The 21,174-nt window shown below is 48.0% G+C and overlaps 1 protein-coding gene across 1 annotated transcript; it reads right to left on the bottom strand.

Moving 5' to 3' along the window:
- Positions 1 to 7,171: 7,171 nt before the first annotated feature.
- On the bottom strand, positions 7,172 to 19,279 carry NFATC2IP (nuclear factor of activated T cells 2 interacting protein). Its single transcript, XM_005894506.3, has 8 exons — positions 18,841 to 19,279; positions 16,941 to 17,013; positions 14,124 to 14,238; positions 13,147 to 13,227; positions 12,852 to 13,038; positions 11,089 to 11,233; positions 10,859 to 10,968; positions 7,172 to 9,199 (listed from the first exon to the last, which is right to left on the bottom strand). The coding sequence occupies exons 1-8, from the start codon at positions 19,222 to 19,224 to the stop codon at positions 9,041 to 9,043; spliced, it is 1,254 nt and encodes a 417-aa protein (XP_005894568.3). The 5' UTR covers positions 19,225 to 19,279; the 3' UTR covers positions 7,172 to 9,040.
- Positions 19,280 to 21,174: the final 1,895 nt, after the last annotated feature.

Genomic DNA, 21,174 nt, shown 5'->3' with positions numbered 1-21,174 from the left:
ATGCAGGTCAGGAAGCAACAGTTAGAACTGGACATGGAACAAAAGACTGGTTCCAAATCGGGAAAGGAGTACGTCAAGGCTGTATACTGTCACCCTGCTTATTTAACTTATATGCAGAGTACATCATGAGAAACGCTGGACTGGAAGAAGCACAAGCTGGAATCAAGATTGCTGGGAGAAATATCAATAACCTCAGATATGCAGATGACACCACCCTTATGGCAGAAAGTGAAGAGGAACTAAAAAGCTTCTTGATGAAAGTGAAAGAAGAGAGTGAAAACGTTGGCTTAAAGCTCAACATTCAGAAAACTAAGATAATGGCATCTGGTCCCATCACTTCATGGCAAATAGATGGGCAAACAGTGGAAACAGTGTCAGACTTTATTTTTGGGGGCTCCAAAATCACTGCAGATGGTGACTGCAGCCATGAAATTAAAAGATGCTTACTCCTTGGAAGGAAAGTTATGACCAACCTAGATAGCATATTCAAAAGCAGAGACATTATTTTGCCAACAAAGGTCCGTCTAGTCAAGGCTATGGTTTTTCCAGTGGTCATGTATGGATGTGAGAGTTGGACTGTGAAGAAAGCTGAGCACTGAAGAATTGATGCTTTTGAACTGTGGTGTTGGAGAAGACTCTTGAGAGTCCCTTGGACTGCAAGGAGATCCAACCAGTCCATTCTAAAGGAGATCAGTCCTGGGTGTTCATTGGAAGGACAGATGCTAAAGCTGAAACTCCAATACTTTGGCCACCTCATGCAAAGAGTTGACTCATTGGAAAAGACTCTGATGCTGGGAGGGATTGGGGGCAGGAGGAGAAGGGGACAACAGAGGATGAGATGGCTGGATGGCATCACCGACTCGATGGACATGAGTCTGAGTGAACTCCAGGAGTTGTTGATGGACAGGGAGGCCTGGTGTGCTACAATTCATGGGGTCACAAAGAGTCAGACATGACCGAGTGACTGAACTGAACTGAACTAAGGAGACTGCTTTCCAATTAGTGTTGGAGAAGACTCTTGAGAGTCCCTTGGACAGCAAGGAGATAAAAGCAGTCAATCCTAAAGGAAATCAACCTTAAATAATCATTGGAAGAACTGATGCTGAAGCTGAAGCTGCAATACTTTGGCCACCTGATGCAAAGAGCTGACTCATTGGAAAAGACCCTGATGCTGGAAAAGATTGAGGGAAGGAGGAGAAGGGGGCAACAGAGGATGAGACGGTTGGATGGCATCATCAACTCAATGGACATGAGTTTGAGCAAACTCTGGGAGATAGTGAAGGACAGGGAAGCGTGACGTGCTGCAGTCCATGGGGTCAAAAAGTGTCAGACATGGCTCAGTGACTGAACAACAAGGAGACTCCTAGCCCCAAGGGGACTTGAACACAACAGAGCCCTGGCACCAAAACAGCTTGGTTCTTAAGCATCTGCTCACCCCAAATCGCCAAGCTACAGTTAATAAACATACACTCTAAGTAAAACTAGTGTTGTCGTTTAGTTGCTAAGTTGTTTCCGACTCTTTAGTGACCCCATGAACCATAGCCAGCCAGGCTCCTTTGTCCATGGGATTTCCCAGGCAAGAATACTGAGGCTTCTCCAGGGGATCTTCCTGACCCAGGGATTGAACCAGAGTCTCCTGCATTGCAGGTGGATTCTCTACCACTTAGCTACCCAGGAAGTTAACACTCGTTGAACTGTAGGTTTAAAATAAGTAAACTCTTAGGCATGTAAATTAAATTCCATTAAGCACCTCTGGACATGAATGCAAATAAAACTTTCTGGTTATAAAGACAAATATTTTGATGCTTATTGGTTTTGGCAAATGGGAAAAATATTTGATTCTTCACCAAGTACAGGTACCTTTTATTTTATTTTTGGCCATGGGGTATATTAGTTCTCCAACCAGAGGTTGAACCCATGCCCTGCAGTGGAAGTGAGGAGTCCTAATCACTGGACTGCCAGTGAGTTTCTCCAGGTGTCCTTTAATTTTATGGATGTCACAATTAAAATTCCTTTAAGGTCAGATAAATAAGATTAAAATTCCTTTAAGGTCAGATAAATAAATACTGTATGAAACCATACAGGTCTATTGGTTTCAACTGGAGCCCAACTTTTTGCTCTGGAAATTGTGGTTTGTGAAATATAAGTACACGTGGAATTTTTTGGGAAAAAAAGTTCATCTATGACAAGTGTCACAAAAAAAGAAGTCTGGCATATGGTGTTATAAGGACCTGATATCAGGGGCATTTGACCTGGTCAGGGAAGTTTGATAGCCTCTCTGAGGAAGTGGTCCTTGAGCTCTGCAAACAAAATAAGAGCACTTAGCCCTCAAGCCTGGTCTTCCCTGGTGGCTCAGACAGTAACAAATCTGGCTGCAATGTGGGAGAGCTGGGTTCAATCCCTGAGTCAGGAAGATCTCCTGGAGAAAGAAATGGCAACCCATTCCAGTATTCTTGCCTGAAAAATCCCATGGACAGAGGAGCCTGATGGGCTACAGTCCATGGGGTTACAAAGAATCAGATACCACTGAAGGTCTAACACTTTGATTTCACTTTTCGAGCCTAGAGCCCATGCTCCACAACTCAAGAAGTCCCCATGTGCCTCAACTAGAGAAAAGTCCGTGGGCCACTCTGAAGACCTACTGCAGCTGGGAAAAAGTTAAAAAAAAAAAAGAAGCATCTCAACATCGTACAAAGATTAACCTGCCGCAGCTGCTGACCAACAGCACACGTGGTGTTCAGACGAAGAGATTAAGTTGATAATCAGGTGAAGCACTTTGTGCTCCAGACAGAGGAAGTTAAGGATAATAGGATGCTCTGGGATTGGAATTAACAGGCTGTTAGGTAGTTAATACTCATTTCAAGAAGAGTTTTAATGAACCCTGATGGGTGCATCTTCCCGTACATAGAAAAGTACTATAATCATTAATTTGAGAAAACTGTTCTTTGTTTTTTGTTGTTCTTGTTTTCTGTTTTTGTTTGTTTGGGACCACACCTTGGGGCATGCACGATCTTAGTTCCCTGACCAGGGATCAAACCCGTGCCCCCTGCAGTGGAAGCATGGAGTCCCAACTGCTGGACCGCCAGGGAAGTCCCCGAGAAATCTGTTCTTTGTGACTGTCAGTAATCTTTTACCAAAAAGTATACTGACAGCTTGTATTTCCTGACCAAAATATATACATGTAAATTGGCCTTGCCTGCTAGCTCTTTGGAGCAGTTTCTCAGTAAGCTCCTGAATAAAACCTCAGTTGTTGGGGAGGAGTCAGGCAGCAGAAGAGCATGTGCAAAGGCCCTGTCACAAAAGGAAGCACAAGGAGCACAAGGATCTGAAAGGGCAGTGTGGAGAGCAGTGAGAGTGGGAGACTGGCTCGGGAGTAGGCGGGGAGCAGGCTGGGCAGGCCCGGGCCATGTTTAAGGATTTCCTTCATTTTGAGTCCAATTTGCATTTGAGAAAATCACTCTGGCTGGATGGGAAGGGTTCAGAGATGCAGCAACCCGTGGCACTAGGCTGCAGGCTGTGATGGCCTGTAACAGGATGGGACAGAGGCAGGGAAGTGAACTGCTTTGGGGCAGTTGATTTGGTGATGGAGAAGATATGGGAATGAAAGGGGTGTGTGTTAGTTGCTCAGTCGTATCCAACTCTTTGAGACCCCATGGACTGTACATAGCTCACCAGGCTCCTCTGTCCATGGTGTTCTCCAGGCAAGAATACTGGAGTGGGTAGCTATTCCCTTTTCCAGGGGATCTTCCTGACCCAGGGATCAAACCCGGTCTCCTGCACTGCAGGCAGATTCTTTACCATCTGAGTGTGGCTCCATGAAAGAGGTATCAAGAATGAAACTTAGAGGGACTTCCTGGCAGTCCAGTGGTTAAGACTTTACAATGCAGGGAGTTGGGGTTCAATCCCTGGTCAGGGAGCTAAGATCCCACATGCCTTGTGGCCAAAAAAACCAAAACATAAAACAGAAACGATATTGTAACAAATTCAATATAAAGACTTTTTAAATGGTCCATATTTTTTTTTTTTTAAATCTTGAAAAAAAAAAGAACAAAACTTAGGGAATTCCTTGGCAGTCCAGTGGTTAAAATTCCTAGGACTCCATGCTTCCACTGCAGTGGGGGCTGGATTAAATCCCTAGTCAAGGGAACTAAAATCCCACATACTGTGTTGCTGCTGCTGCTAAGTCACTTCAGTCATGTCCGACTCTGTGCGACCCATAGACGGCAGCCCACCAGGCTCCCCTGTCCCTGGGATTCTCCAGGCAAGAACACTGGAGTGGGTTGCCATTTCCTTCTCCAATGCAGGAAAGTGAAAAGTGAAAGTGAAGTCGCTCAGTCATGTCCGACTCTTAGCGACCCCATGGACTGCAGCCCACCAGGCCCCTCCATCCATGGGATTTTCCAGGCAAGAGTACTGGAGTGGGGTGCCATTGCCTTCTCCGACAGCCAAAAAAAAAGAGTTGGACTTAGGTTTGCGGCTCATGGATGGTAATGGGATTCTTTGAGATGAAGGATTTATTTATTTATTCAACAGACATTTGTTAGGTTAACTACTATGTGTCAGACACCGGAGAAGGCAATGGCACCCCACTCCAGTACTCTTGCCTGGAAAATCCCATGGATGGAGGAGCCTGGAAGACTGCAGTCCATGGGGTCGCTGAGGGTCGGACATGACTGAGCGACTTCACTTTTACTTTTCACTTTCATGCATTGGGGAAGGAAATGGCAACCCACTCCAGTGTTCTTGCCTGGAGAATCCCAGGGACGGGGGAGCCTGGTGGGCTGCCATCTATGGGGTCGCAGAGTCGGACACGACTGAGGTGACTTAGCAGCAGCAGCATGTGTCAGACACAGAGCTAGGGAATCTTTGGGAAAAACAAGATATAGTATTTTTTTCAAGGAACTTACAGTCTAGTAGGGATGAGAGACACAGACCAAGGAAGACAGCTTGGGAGTTTTGAGCTAGATCCTTGGTCCAGGCTAAGGTGGGACACACACAGGAGAACATGACCAGTCCTGGGGGGGTTTTATGGAGGGAATGGAAAGGATGGGGTCATGGGAAGCTTTAAAGTTGTGAAAGTGAAAGGGTTAGTCACTCAGTCCTGACTCTTTGCAACCCCATAGACTGTAACCTGCCAGGCTCCTCTGTTCATGGGATTTTGAACACTGGAGTGGGTTGCCATTCCCTTCTCCAGGGGGTCCTCCCAATTCAGGGATTGAACCCAAGTCTCTTGCATTGCAGAAAGATTCTTAACTGTCTGAGCCACCAGGTCACCTTAAAAATGTGAAGCTCTAACAAAAAAGGAAAATGGCATCTTGCCACTCAGCAGTGTGGCAGCATCTGGGAGCATTGTTAGACATGCAGCAGCGGACCTCTCCGGTGGTCCAGTGGTTAAGAATACGCCTGCCACTGCCGGGGACACGCATTCAATCCCTGGTCTAGGATGATCCCACATGCCACAGGGCAACTAAGCCCACGCACCTAGAGCCCGTGGCTCCACAAGAGAAGCCACCACAATAAGAAGCCCAAGCACTGCAACAAAAAGTAGCCCCCGCTCACAACTAGAGAAGGTGGCATGCAGCAAGGAAGACCCAGAACAGCCAAAAATAAATAATTTTAAACCAGAAATGCAGCATTTCAGGCCCCGCCCCGAACTGTGGGTCCCCCATCTCCATCATGACAAGCTCCCCACCTGATCTGTGTGCACACTGAAGTGTGAAAAGCACCCAGCTCCTTAATTGAGTCATCAGCAGGCCCACCTGGTTTTCCTTCTTGCTCTGCATTCTGTGGCTATGTGGCCAGGGACAGGTTATTTCATCCAAGCTTCTATTTCTCTTCTGTAAAGTGGGAAGTATCACACCTACCTCCCAGGATCTCCCTGAGGATGAATGTGATTAGGAAAAATGCTGAGCTTGGTACGTGCTACCAGATTAGGGCTCCTTCAAGTTGTGAAGTTTCTCATCGGGAGAATGGTAGAAAGATGTCCTGACAGGTGATCAATCTGTTTGATTAGAAGGATGAATAATCACTCTCATCAGAGAACTGCAAATCCTTTTACAATGCGGAATCTTTCCTGAATCCTCCCCAGATGAAGTGCCGAGAAAGAAAAGAAGAAACTGGAACCTTCTAGTATCTGCTAAGGCATTTATCATAAAGAGGTCCAGCCACTTGTACTCAAGTGAAAATGGGTAGGTGCACATTTGAGGATCCGTGATTCCATCCCTGGATATAAACCTGAGGAAATCCCACTCAGGGTCACTACACCACTGCTTGTAATAGCACCATCCTGGGCTAGGATGGGGTTTGCTTACAAATGACAGAAATCCTCCAAAAGTAGGGGTTTTTTTTTTTTTTTTTCTGTCTTGTCATATGGCTTGTAGGATCTTAGTTCCCCAACCAGGGATCAAACCCAGGTTCCAGGAGTGAAAGTGCGGGGTCCTAACCACTGGATTGCCAGAGAATTCCCATCCAATAGCAGTGATTTAAATAAGACAGGAAGTTCCCCTTCCTGCCAAATCCAGAGGTCAGTGGTGCGGGGCTAGTAAGATACTGTATGGAAGTTGAGACCCACGTGCCTTCTCTCCTCGTCCTGCCCTGCGTGGCTTCCTTCCCCAGGGTCACCAGGTGTCCATGCGGATGCTCCACCTCCAGTCAGCAGCTTGAAAAAAGCCAAAGAGAAGGGCACACGCTGCCCACTTAGGACTGATCCTGGAAGTCAAACCCCATTTCCCTGTATTGGCATTTGGCCACACTAGGGCTACAGTGGAGGCTGGCAGGCACTGTCTTCACCCTGAACACTCTGTGCTCTGCCAAAAACCGGGGCTTCTGAAGAACAGATGTGAGGGGCCAACTGATGGTCTCAGCCACGGGATTCATGGGGGTGGTGGGTCACACGGGGAGGCAGAGACAGAAATCCTCAAATATATACAAGTTTAATGTATTCCTGTTTATTCTGTTGACACTGAACATATCATTTTAATGTATTCAGACTTATTAATGGATATATCTTACCTGAAAAAAATGAGCTATACCATATCATGGATTATTTAAATATTAAAAATTTTCTTTCTATATTTCCCACATTATAAGTTCAAACGAATGCTACATTCCAACAACAAGAAAAAAACTTTTTGAAGAGAGTGATGTGCTTTTGCCAAAATCATACCACATATCAGGTGGAAAATTCATGGCTTTATTAGTAGATGGCAGAGAAAACTGGCTCATTATACAGTGAAACTAAAACTTGGATCTCATAGACAAAGGTGAATTTTAAATAGTTTAAAAGTACTATTCAACATTTCAGCCTGGCATCAAGCAATGAAAACAAATATTTGACCACGCAGGGCAGATGTCAGCCAGTACACACACCAGCATGTACTGGCTGGACTTCAGCCCAATATTTAGTGGCCTAGATGTGAAAGAAAAGCCAATAAAACTAATAGAAGAAACTGCAAAAGTATTGTTAACTATTTTTAAATAAGAAATCAAAAAGCAACAAATGATATAACAAAATAGCTAATTAACCTACATTAAAATTAAGAATGTCTGTTCAGTGAAGGACACCCCTGGTTATACAAACACAAGTGCCATCTTCAGAGTTTTTGCAACTTCCCAGGAATATAGGAGGAACTTTTGAGAGTAAACAAAAAAAAAATGCTAAGAAGCCCCCATGAGAAAAGGAACAAAGATAAATTAGCAATTCACAGAAAGGGGCACCAGAAAGGCTGACAGGAAAATGAAGAAATTCCTCAAATTACTGGTGACCAGATGAATGTACATTAAAACAGGGCACCACTTTCTACCCAAGAGACTGGCAAAAGTTAGAAAGTCGGGCAGTAATAAATGCTGGTGGGGATGAGCAGAAATAGGAAGCTTTAAGTGGGAGAGTCAAAGACCATTCTAAAAAAACAATAGAGAAATTAATCTGTCTGATGCATAATTCCATCCTGGGTACCTCTGCTGGAGAACTTTACATAAGTATGGAAGGAGACATAGAAAAAGATGTTCACCATGACCATGGCCTTGCCTGTGGGCCGAGGAGTTGCAGGTAACCCAGGTGTCTACCACTTAGCAAATGTCTAAAAGAAATGCACTTAACACCCACCATGGAATATCTTGGAGCAGCTCAAAGAAATAAAGCTGATGTAGCCTAAGCAACCCATGTTGAGTGAGAAAAGCAGCAGGGCAAGATCAACGGGATTATATTACATGTGGGCAAAGTATATGCACACAGATAGCAGAGCATGTTCAAGGAAACATTCATATTCAAAGACATGGAGTCAACACACTAGAATGGATGCTTACAGGAGAGGATGACATGAAGGGAAAAAGCCATAAACCCTGTGTGGACTGCGATCCTGAGATCAAAACCAAAAGGTTCAAGGTGCTCAATTATGCTTTAAACAACACGTGTGCATCAGGAAGGTGGCTCAAAAGGGTCCTAGGGTGAGGAAGACACCCAAGCCTGAGAATCTACTGTACTCTTCAAAATAATAACCCACTGTTTGCCTCTGGTGAAGCTATTGCATTTGTGAGGCTCATCATCTAGTTTCCGGCTGGGCAGAGGAACCACACCTTGGTTCAAGTCAACTTCACCTCCATCCCCCGATGACCCTGAGGCCACGGCTGGTCCTGGATGTGGCAGAATTCTGAGGCCTGGAGTCCCCTTCCAACCCTTACTAATTTCAACTCACTCTTTCAGTATGAGAAGTTTCATATAAGAGACATTTCAGTGAGTGATGGTGGACGAGTGAAGGTGAGGGATACCTTCTCCATGTCCCAGAGGGCCGTAAAATTCAGCACACCCTGTGGATGGAGCCACAGTCCACCTAAGGCAGCAAAGACCATCATACAATTAAACCAGGTAGCTAACGGCTTGAAACTGGGGTCAAAGGAGAGGGAGTCAAAGATCACTCCTGGATTTTGCTTCAGCTTGAAGATGAGTTCTAACTCAGCTGCAGCTAGCAAGCCCTTACGGGCCAAAATGGGGCAGCCCATTCTCCCCAACTCCAGGCTGGGCCTCCAAACAGGGAGTGGGGTTTCAGCCCCAGACCTCGATGAGGTCCCCAGATTCCATTCCCAGGTCAGCCGGCAGCTCCTTGCCTGAAAGCTTCGTCCCATCAAAAAAGAAGGAGAGCTTGTGGCCGGAGAGTCCCATAGCCTCCTCGTAGCGGGACATGAGGGTCTTGAGAGGAGAATCCTGGGCGGAGAAGAAAAAAACATGGACGTAAGAATCTGAAAAGAGAGACTGAGGAAAACTTGTAGGGACAGACAGAGAGCTTGGGACATGTCAAGTTGGAGCCCACAGAGGGGGATACAAGTGGACGAAGAAGCCAGCAGTAGCTGGTTCCTTTCTCTAGGGAGCTGGGCCATGGAGCCCAGGGCTGGGATGCTGGCTCTGGGTCGGATACATTCTCCAAAGCTGGTCTCCTCACCTAACATGGAGGCATGATGCATAAGGAGGAAGCCAGCCAGGCTCTGGAGTGAGCATGACCCAAGCTGGGGGCCAGGTGCCCTTATTAAACTAGATGTGTAAGCTTAGCCAAGTGCTATGGGTTTGAGAGTCCCTTGGACAGCAAGAAGGTCAATCCTAAAGGAAATCAACCCTGAATATTCATTAGAAGGACTGAAGCTGAAGCTCTAATACTTTGGCCACCTGATGAGAAGAGCCAACTCATTGGAAAAGACCCTGATGCTGGGAAAGATTCAGGGCAGGAGGAGAAGGGGACAACAGAGGATGAGATGGTTGGATGGCGTCACCGACTCAATGGACATGGGTTTGAGCAAACTCCAGGAGATAGTGAAGGACAGGGAAGCCTGGTGTGCTGCAGTCCATGGGGTCCCAAAGATGGGGACACAACTTAGTGACTGAACAACAACAGTGGATTGACTGTGTCCCCCAAAAACATACCGTATGCTCCTAACCCTTAAGAAATGTGCATGTGACCTCATTTGGAAGATACGATCAAGATAAGATGAGGCTGGGACTGCCCTGTGGTCCCGCTGCTAAGACTCCACCTCCCAACACAGGGGGCCCAGGTTCAATCCCGGGTCAGGAAACTGGATGCTACATGTTGCAACTGAAGATTCTGCACGCTGCAACAACTAAGACCCAGTGCAGCTCAATAAATAAATACACATTAAAAAAAAATGAGGTCATGGTTGATTACACTGTGCACTAAGGTGACAGGACTAGTGTTCTTGTAAGACGGGAAAACAGATACATACAGAGATACACAGGGAGAACGTCCTATGACAAAAGAGGCGGGAGGCAGCTGCAAGTCAAGGACTGCTGGCCACCCGCAGAAGGTAGGAGGAAGCATGGACCCAGAGGCTCCGAGGGAGCGTGAACCTGCTGACAACTTGATTTCAAACTTGCAGCCTCCAGAACTGGGAGAGAACACATTTCTGTTGTTTTAAGCCGCCCAGCCTGTAGTGGTTTGTTACAGCAGCTCTCAGAAACAAATACAGCAAGTCATTCCACCTCTACAGATGTTGGTTTCCGTATCTGTTAAATGAGGGTAGCAACAGTGCTTTCTCATACAAGACTGCTGTGAATTTCAATAATATCCTGAATGTGAAATAATTAGCCTTAGCACAGGGACTGTCACTTCTATGGTACTTTTGATCGGTCTTACTGGTTACTATTCAAGGGTGATTTCCACTTTAACCAGGAGGAGTTAGGAGACCAGAGCCAGCTTCCCAGAAGAGGGAGGGAACCTAAACACTGAACGTCATACACTCTCTAGGATGGGCAGGGACCCAAGACCACAGAGGGCAGGGACTCCATCCTCCACCCACTGAAGGGAGACTGCAGAGCACAGGGCAAGGGGCGTGGCCAGCCGGCTCCCCCACTCACGGGAGGCAGCGAGACTTCCAGCGTCTGGTGCTTCTCTTTTCCCTGGACCCGAAGTTGGAGCAGTGGCGACGTCTCTGCAGCCTCCGGAGAACTTGCTAGAACCACACAGTCTGTGGCAGGCAGGATAGGGAAGCCAGGCCTAAACAAGGGTTGGAAGCCAGGCCCCCTCTGGGCCTCTCCCCACATCCCCTCCCTGTGGCAAAATCCTCCTCAGGCCTCGTTCCTCTCACCAATGATGTCAGCCACGCCGAGCTTTAGGGCCCTGGGGGTGGCGGTAGGGGACAGCTCGGTCTCTCCCAACAGCAAGAGGATCCTGCTTGGGGACACCCCAAGGCGGGCGGCCATGTGGTCCACCACGCTCTTAAGGGGCTCCGACTAGGAGGGGGACAGAAAGTAAAGGAGGCCTTCCTGCCTTGACTTGCTTCCCCATCCCCATCCCCCAATTTCTGGCCTTAACTACTCGCTGAATTCCTCAGCAGTGAGTTCCATCACATTTACCTGGAAAGGCACAAAATAAAATCATGTCAATAAGGGGTTCAGGCAAGTGACACAGACACAAAGCAGCCATGAGTTAGGAGGGGAAAAAAGGGAGTGGTGGGGGTTGTGGCCAACCAGAACTGGATATGCCCCATCTAAGCCTGGGCAGCTGTTCCGCAGCTCTGGCTAATTGGTACCAGCTGGGAATATGGGCCAGGTACTGATGCTTTTGAACTGTGGTGTTGGAGAAGACTCTTGAAGAGTCCCTTGGACTGCAAGGAGATCCAACCAGTCCATTCCGAAGGAGATCAGCCCTGGGATTTTCTTTGGAAGGAATGATGCTAAAGCTGAAACTCCAGTACTTTGGCCATCTCATGCGAAGAGTTGACTCATTGGAAAAGACTCTGATGCTGGGAGGGATTGGGGACAGAAGGAGAAGGGGATGACAGAGGATGGGATGGCTGGATGGCATTACTGACTTGATGGACGTGAGTCTGAGTGAACTCCGGAAGTTGGTGATGGACAGGGAGGCCTAGCTTGCTGCGATTCATGGGGTCGCAAAGAGTCAGACACGACTGAGCGACTGAACTGAACTGAACTGAACTGCATCTTCCTATTTAAGAGAAGCCAGAAATCTGGACCTCAGTATCCAATCACCCATTGCAAAGGTTGGAAATGAACTATTTGGTTTTAAAATCACCGTACAGCTTGAAAGAAGATGCACGGGACTTCCCTGGTGGTCCAGTGGTTAAGATTCCCCGCTCCCGATGCAGAGGGCACAGGTTCAGTCCCTGGTTGGGGAACTAATATCTCACATGCCAGATGGCATGGACAGAAAAAATAAAGAAGATGATGCACTGTTGATAAGGCCATGGGTTGCTAGTTGGCAAGTTTTGGCTTAGCTGCTTGTCTGATACACTGTTACTACTCAGTAAGTAGTCATTTCTGTTCTTCTTTTGGAATGGGGGTCATCCCTATAATAGTAGTCATCACCAGGAAGCTAGGGGAGCTTGGAATGACCAAGTGACCCCTGGGTGTCTGAAGCAGTAAGAACAAGCACAGGAGGGCAGTACAGGGTCCAAGGGAAGGAAGGAGGGAGGGATGCCCCTCCCCCGGAGAGGGCCTACCAAGCAAAGTTTCTTAGGATGTTTTAGTGGAGCCCTGAAGAATAGGTGGGAAGTTTGCCAGATAGGCAAAGTTTTCCTTCTCCTTGGAGAAGGAAATGGCAACCCACTCCAGTATTCTTGCCTGGAGAATCCCATGGACAGAGGAACTATGTGGGCTACAGTCCACGGGTCACAAAGAGTCGGACACGACTGAGCAACTTCACTTTCACTTTGCCAGATAGAGAGGGCAGAGGGAGGAAAAGATCTGGACAAAGGGGACAGTGAGTGCAAAGGCGCAGAGGGCTGAAAGCGTGCTGGGCAGCTCCAGACAGCAAGATGGGCAAAGGAAGACACTAGTCTCTCCATGGGCAGCTCCTGGAACCCTGCTCCCAGACCCTTCAGGCATTTACCATTCTGATGGGCAACCTGACCAGGTCAGCTCGGCACCGGATTTTGAGTGGCAGGAGTCGAGAGTTCTCTGGGAGACTGGGCCCCTCCACTAGGACCACCTCATCCTCTTGGCTCAGGTGGTCTTGGCCCTGGGATTGCTTGGGACTCAGGCAGGAACGGAGATCTTGGAGACGCTTGTTCACCTCCCTGAGGTGCAGAAAGGACTGTGCGTCAGTCAGGGTGGGCCCCCTCCTGACCGTCCCTTCTCCAATCTAGCCCAGAGCAGAGCACACTCCCCACCCCTGCCCTTGGTACCTTAACTTCCGGAGTGCCTGAGTATGCTTCCTGCTTTTGGTACGTGGCAGAGGTGAGGGCAAAGGCGAGGTGTCCTGATCCCTGCAGACAGAAGAGAGGGACAGAATAGGGAAAGAGATGAGACCCCAGCCTCACCCACAGCTCTCCTTCCAGGGGGCCCCTGGGCACCAGACGGGGACCAGGAGGATCAAGACGGAGCACTTCTGGTGACATCCGTCTTATTTGAAGACTGGGGTGGGTATGGGTAGGGGGTGAGGGGTGGAGGACAGGGAAAACCTGAGTCATGATTTTTATACTTATATGGCCCAAATATGAGGGAGGAGAATGCCTCACTTTTAAGATAAGTTGCTTTCCAGGTGAATATCTGATAAAATCCAAATGACACCAAACACTTACTATATGTTAAGGGTTAACTCTTCATTTACCGTAAAATTTTGACCCAAGTACCACTATTATCTCCATTTTACAGAAGAGGAAACTGAAGCACAAAGAGGATGGCCAGGGAGTCCCTGGTGGCCCAGTGGTTAAAAATCTGCCTTCTAATACAGGGGACGAAAGTTCAATCCCTGGTTGGGGAACTATGATCCCACATGCAACTAAGCCCTTATGCCACAACTAGAGAAGCATATACACTGCAATGAAGACCCCTTGCAGCCAAAACAGAGAGAGAGGATGGCCAAAAGACAGGGTCTGAAGCACAGGGCAGCCTCCAGAGCCACACCCTTCAGTTCCACATCACTACCTTCTTAGACACAAAGCGGAACCCCTCCACTTCCTGGCCAGTCTGGAGGGTCTGCTGTCATCCTCCAGTGGGACTCACTGCTTCTCCCAAGAGTTTCATTCCTCATCCAAGCCTCAGGATGCCTTATGGGAAACTTCTTACCCTTCCAGGAGCCACCCAAGGGTCCTGCCCGCCTCAGCCCACCCTTCCAATTCCCGTTCTGCTCCTGAGGCCCCAGTACTCTTGCCTCACTCACAGTAACATCTTTTTCTTCTCTTCTCCATCCTTACTCCTCAGCTTCTTCTTCCAGGGGGAACTGGGACATGGGAAATCCACTGCATGGGGACTGCTGGCATCCTCCACATCTGCCTCTGCGGACAGGGGAGGAGGAAGTGGAAAGGGTTAGCCAAGAGAAGGCAGTGGGAGACCAAGAAGAGACAAGGCAGGGGCTTCAGAAGGTTCTGAAAAAGGAGGAGATTAGGGGGCCCCGGACACACATGACCACCGGGGAAGGGTTTGGGGGGACGAATCAAGAGAAAAGCCTAGAGGGCTTCCCCAGCAGCACTGCAGTGGTGCAGTTAAGACTCTGCCTTCCAATGCAGGGACGTGGGTTTGACCCCTGGTCAGGGAACTAAGATCCCACATGCGTGTGGCCAAAAAAAAGGAAGGGGGCGCCTTAGAGAGAAGGATGAACTGGAGTCTGACAGTGAGATTAGGAAAGTGTCCACACCTCGCACCAGTGCATGACACAGGGCCAAGAGTGGACAACGGGCAGTGGCTCACCCAACTACAGCGTGCTCTTCTCATTTTGATCACCTGCACCTCACAAATCAAAAACCCTGAGCACACAACCCGGAAAACATGTATTTACTTAATACACAGGTACTACTGACTATACATGTACAAACCATTATATATGTTATGAATCATACAGTATAACAAATGCTATCAAAGGATGATTTTTTTTCCCAGCTATTTCTCTTGTTTTCTGCCCCTACTCAATTTGGTGGGCACAAAGAAGACGTGTCTGGGGCGGGGGCGGGGAGCGTCTTTGGTAAAGAGGTTAAGTACAGGCCCTCTAAGTCCAGGCTTCTCAAACGTCATCCATGTGAGTGTCGTTGTGGTATTTTGCCATATCTCGGTATTACGTGATATGTTTCTTTAAATCACTCATCTTCACTTAAATGTCTTAGAAAAGGAAACCAGGTATTATTCTAGACCACAGAAGCTCTTTTCCGTTTGCCTGCCACCAGATCATCGTTAACCATCGTTATTTATTTTTATAAATAAATACCATGAATACAAAACAATGGTAATAAATCCTAGATCAGTGGTTCTCAACCAGAGGCAATTCTGCCTCCTGCGGGACATGTGACCATGTCTGGAGACAATTTTGGCTGTCGCAGCAAGGGGAGGAAGGGGTTGCAGGGGGTGATGACGTTTGCTGGGTGGAGGCCAGGCTGCTGCTCCACACCCCGCAGGGCATAGGACAGCCCCACACAAAGAAGGATCCAGTCCAAATGCCAGTAGCACCAAGGGTGAGAAACCCTGTCCTAGGAGCTGCCATTGGCCTGAGACTCTGCATTTCTAACAAGCTCCCGGGAGATACCCAACACTCCTGGGCCCACATTTTTTTTTTCTAAAGATTGTTTTTATATGGACCATTTTTAAAGTCTTTACTGAATCTGATACAGTATCGCTTCTGTTTTACGCTTTGGTTTTTCCATGTAGGGCATACGGGATCTTAGCTCCCAGATCAGGGATTCAACCTGCACCCCCAGCATTGGAAGGTGAAATTCCGAGCACTGGACCACCAGGGAAGTCCCTGGGCCCTGCATTTTGAGTGGCGAGGACAGAGGTGCCTTGGTACTTCTCTGTTCCAGATACCATATATGTAAACCTTATATGCAGCCCAAGGTGGGAGGGGGGACGTGTTATTAAAACATATTTTCTTTCATTGGGCTTCCCTGGTAGTGGCTCAGCTGGGAAAGAATTCACCTGCAACGCGGGAGACTTGGGTTCGATCCCTGGGTTGGGAAGATCCCTGGAAAAGGGAACAGCTACAGACTCTAATATTCTGGCCTGGAGAATTCCATTGACTGTATAGTTGCAAAGAGTGGGGTGGCATGGGGTGGCAAAGAGTCGGACATGACTGAGCGACTTTCACATACGTATATAGTTCCAAGTACCATATATGTAAACCATATATGTAGCCCAAGGGGGGAGGGCTTTCTATTAATACATATTCTCTTTAATTAATTTCCACCAGAATCCTTTGACACAGGTCTATTATTTATCCCCATTTGGCTGATGAGGAAATTGAAGCCTTAAAAGATTAACTTGCACAAGGTCACACAGCTACTAAGGGGGAGAGCTGGTTCCTAAATCAGCTCTTCATCGCCCTGCCATACTCCCTCGTGGCACAAAAGTCTTAGTCCAAGGTCTGCATTTGCCCACTGGATCTCTTCCCTAGCAGACCTGATTTCTATTCACTGCCCTTGAGCAGTTTGCAAAAAATCACGTCACTGCAGGAGGACAAAGGCTGGGCAGCCCTGATAAGATTCAGAGAACACCCTGTTGGCTCAGAGTGTTCCCAGGAAACTTGCTACAGATGTAAAAAGATGTTACAAATTCTCAACACTTCTCCCTTCCACTGCTCCCAAGGTTATACAATCAAAGTCTCTGGGGATGACACCTGGAAACCTGTATATTAGAGACTTCCCTGGTGGTCCAGTGGCTAAGACTCCAGTGCTTTCACTGCTGAGGGTCCAGGTTCAATTCCTGCTCAGAGAACTAAGATCCCACAAGCCACGCAGTGTGGCCAAAAAAAATTTAGCACATTCTGATGCTTATTAGAGCTGGGGGAAGGAGTCTGGACAACACTTTCTGTGTCTTCTGGTTAACAAGCCAGCTCCTTTCAGGACTGGAGGTTTTTCTGGCTAGGATGCAGAAGTCACCTCTTTCATGTCCTCCCCTTTAGCTTCAGGAAACAACTAACTACAGGAATGTAAACTCCAGAAAGTCTTCTCAGAGAGGCCAGTGCTGGACAACTCTCCCTAGAAGCCCTCCTTACCTTCTTCAGCCTCTGGGGGACATAATTTCAGGAGGGACACGTTATCTGGGATAAGGTGGAGGCTGCTTTTCACCTGCAAAGAAATAGTAGATCAGTACCAAATGCTCCCTTACACTTAAAGAGAAAACCGGGGTCAATTCTCTCATGCTCAGCCTCCTCCAGCTCCCAAGCCCACCCTGAGGATGTAGATATTACCACTCTCCCACAGGGACGCAGGAGCTCAGCTTCACCAGGATCCAAAATTGGAATACTCTACCATATGATATTACTTGTATGTGGAATCTAAACTATAACATAAATGAACTCATCTAGGAAGCAGAAACTTAGAGAACAGACTTGCGGTTGCCAAGCAGGGAGATGGGGGAAGTTGGAGGGGGGGTGCGGTTGAGAGATGGACTGGGAGTTTGGAGTTAGTAGATGCATATTACATACAGAATGGATGGACAACAAGGCCCTACGGTATAGCACAGTGTCAATGTCCTAGGATAAACCATAATGGAAAAGAATATGTGTATATATATATATATAACATAACCTCAGATATGCAGATGACACCACTCTTATGGCAGAAAACGAAGAACTAAAGAGCCTCTTGATTAAAGTGAGAGAGGAGAGTGAAAAAGTTGGCTTAAAGCTCAACATTCAGAAAACTAAGATCATGGCATCTGGTCCCATCACTTCATGGCAAATAGATGGGGAAACAGTGGAAACAGTGGCTGATTTTATTTTTTGGGGCTCCAAAATCACTGCAGATGGTGATTGCAGCCATGAAATTAAAAGACACTTACTCCTTGGAAGAAAAGTTATGACCAACCTAGACAGCATATTGAAAAGCAGAGACATTACTTTGCCAACAAAGGTCCATCTAGTCAAGGCTATGGTTTTTCCAGTAGTCATGTATGGATGTGAGAGTTGGACTATAAAGAAAGCTGAGTGCTGAAGAATAATAGATGCTTTTGAACTGTGGTGTTGGAGAAGACTCTTGAGAGTCCCTTGGACTGCAAAGAGATCCAACCAGTCCATCCTAAAGGAAATTAGTCCTGAATATTCATTAGAAGGATTGAAGCCGAAGCTCCAATACTTTGGCCACATGATGCAAAGAGCGGACTCATTTGAAAAGACCCTGATGCTGGGAAAGATTGAAGGCAGGAGGAGAAGGGGAAGACAGAAGATGAGACGGTTGGATGGCATCACCGACTCAATGTACATGAGTTTGAGTACACTCCGGGAGTTGGTGATGGATAAGGAGGCCTGGCGTGCTGTAGTCCATGGGGTCGTAAAGAGTCGGACACGACTGAGCGACTGAACTGAACTGAACATATATGTGAGTCACTTTGCTGTACAGCAGAAATTAATCCAACATCGTACATCAACTACACTTCAATTTAAAAAACACAGGAGTACTCTGATGAGGAGCACCCTTCCCTAATGCACTCTAAGGATGCAAGTTTCATTTCCCTTTCTTACAAAGGAGCTAGCCATCCTGCTGTCTTAGAATCCTTGGCAATTTCAGGCCCCTCGCTCACCATACCTCGTGGGGACCCCAGTCCTCTCTGAATTTTCATGGACCCCAGTCCCCATCTTCCTGAATCTTTAGCATCGAGAAACCCAACATGCCCCAAATCCCACCCAGCCCTAGGTCCTCCAGCTCTTCCCTTAACCATCAGATATCTCAACCTCTTAGGCTCCCTATACCCCCCGCCCCGACACTCCAGCTCCTGGGAGTCTCAAACTCCAAGCCCACTCCAAACCCCTTCAAGCTCCCCAATTTGCATCTTTCTGCCTCCAAGGCCCCTAGCCCCTGCTTCCATTTCGTCTCCCAAGACCAACCCTAGAACCCTACCTCAGCACTCCTAAACCCAGTCCCTCCGCGCTAACCGTCCCGGGAACCCGGCTGCACCTTCTCCGAGTACACTGGAACCGCCGGTGCCTCCCCAGGATCCAGCAGCAGCCGCCGCCGCCGCCTGACCAAGACCCGAGGGGCTCCACCAGGCTCTGCGTCCGCCCCTTCGCTGTCACTGTCGCTGTCGTCCCGGGACGCGGCCGGGACGGGGGATTCGGGAAGCGGGACCTCGGCCGCGGCCGCAGCGCCGCGCGCGGTTGCAACCTCCAAGACATCCTCATCGCTGTCGCTGACCAAGTCCACGAGCCCCGAGTCCAAGGTGCGTCGAGCTGGGGATCGCTGGGCGCCAGGACATCGGCTCCGGCCGCCCCGGGATCCCCGAGCCCTTCGGCCGCCGCCGCCGCCTCTGGGACGACCGGGTCTCCTCACCGGCTCCGCCATGGCACGCACCGGGTCTCCACAGTCGCCAGCTTCTGGTCGACTGGCCTGGCCCCCTCCAGCGGATTCCGCCCTTCATTGGGCGAACCGCCTGCTAGTCAACACCTCTCTCCGTCCACGCCCTCTGGCTCCACCTCTCCGCCTTTTCATTGGTCGCTGGACCCGCCCATCACGCATTCACCACTGAAACCAAGGCGCCAAAGATTCCAATCAACCTCGGCACAATCGTCGTAGGTTTCGATTCGGTCCGCCTCACCCATTGGCCTGGCCTTCTACAAGGCCCGCCCACTGGATGGAGTCTTTTTCCTGGTTGATGGAAGGGCGAGGTATCCTGGGAATTATAGTCCGCAAACCCTCAGGCTGGCGTGGAGGAAATCGGGCTGGGAATAGCTTTTAGACACTGCGGATCTCATAGGTATCCGCTTCCCCTTTCCCCCAACTGCGAGGTGGGCTCAGTAATTACACTACACGCCGAGACCTCGCATACGCCCCTCCTCATGTACAGAATCCACGCAACACACACCCGGAGCCACACTTCAGTACCATACAACTCTCCGAATTCCCTCCTACAGCGTTCCTCACACAGGACGTCCCGACAGACACTACACGGGCTGTATCAACACAACATGTACTCTTGCAACACTGTCCCTCGATATACACCTAAGAACACCCGCCTCGCAAAAAACCTGGAAGGGCAAATACAAATGAAAAATAAGAGGTTTAATTCTCCCTGTTGAAAATAAGGATCATGACTTCACTCTTTCAGAATTTCTTCCTTGAAACTTTTCAAAATGTGTGTAAATCTGTGTGTGTGTGTGTGTGTGTGTGTGTGTTAACTGAAGTAGAGTTGGTTTAAAACATTGTGTTAGTTTTTGGTGTACAACACGGTGATTCAGTTCTTGTTTTTGTTTTTGTTTTTCTAAACGTTAGCTTTTTTTACATCAACATTTTATTTTATTTTTTTGGCTGGACTGGGTCTTCCTTGCTTTGTGCGGGCTTTCTTTAGTTGCAGTGGGGGGAGGGGGGTGGGCAGCTACTCTTTGTTTTGGTGCCCAGACTTCTCACTGGGGTGACTTCTCTTGTTGTAGAGCACAGACTCTAGGCATGGGCTTCATGGGATCAGTATTTGTGGTGCACAGGCTTAATTGGCATGTGGAATCTACCCAGACCAGGAATCAAACCCATCTCCCCTGCTAACGCAGGCAGACTCATCCACTGTGCCACCAGGGAAGTCCATGATTCAGTTTTATATATATTTTCTTTTTCAAATTCTTTTCCATTATAGTTTATTACAAGATACTGATTGTAGTCCTCTGTGCTATACAATAGGACTTTGTTGTTTATCTATTTTATATATAGTAATTGTATCTGCTTAAAGCTCAACATTCAGAAAACGAAGATCATGGCATCCAGTCCCATCACTTCTTGGGAAATAGATGGGGAAACAGTGGAAACAGTGTCAGACTTTATTTTTGGGGGCTCCAAAATCACTGCAGATGGTGACTGCAGCCATGAAATTAAAAGACGCTTACTCCTTGGAAGGAAAGTTATGACCAACCTAGATAGCATATTCAAAAGCAGAGACGCTACTTTGCCAACAAAGGTCCATCTAGTCAAGGCTATGGTTTTTCCATTGGTCATGTATGGATGTGAGAGTTGGACTGTGAAGAAGGCTGAGCGCCGAAGAATTGATGCTTTTGAACTGTGGTGTTGAAGACTCTTGAGCATCCCTTGGACTGCAAGGAGATCCAACCAGTCCATTCTGAAGGAGATCAGCCCTGGGATTTCTTTGGAAGGAATGATGCTAAAGCCAAAACTCCAGTACTTTGGCTACCTCATGGGAAGAGTTAACTCATTGGAAAAGACTCTGATGCTGGGAGGGATTGGGGGCAGGAGGAGAAGGGGACGACAGAGGATGAGATGGCTGGATGGAATCACTGACTCGATGGACGT

Source organism: Bos mutus, chromosome 25, assembly GCF_027580195.1.
Source record: "Bos mutus isolate GX-2022 chromosome 25, NWIPB_WYAK_1.1, whole genome shotgun sequence".
NCBI lineage: Eukaryota > Metazoa > Chordata > Mammalia > Artiodactyla > Bovidae > Bos > Bos mutus.
This window is presented reverse-complemented; position numbering and strand designations above follow the sequence as displayed.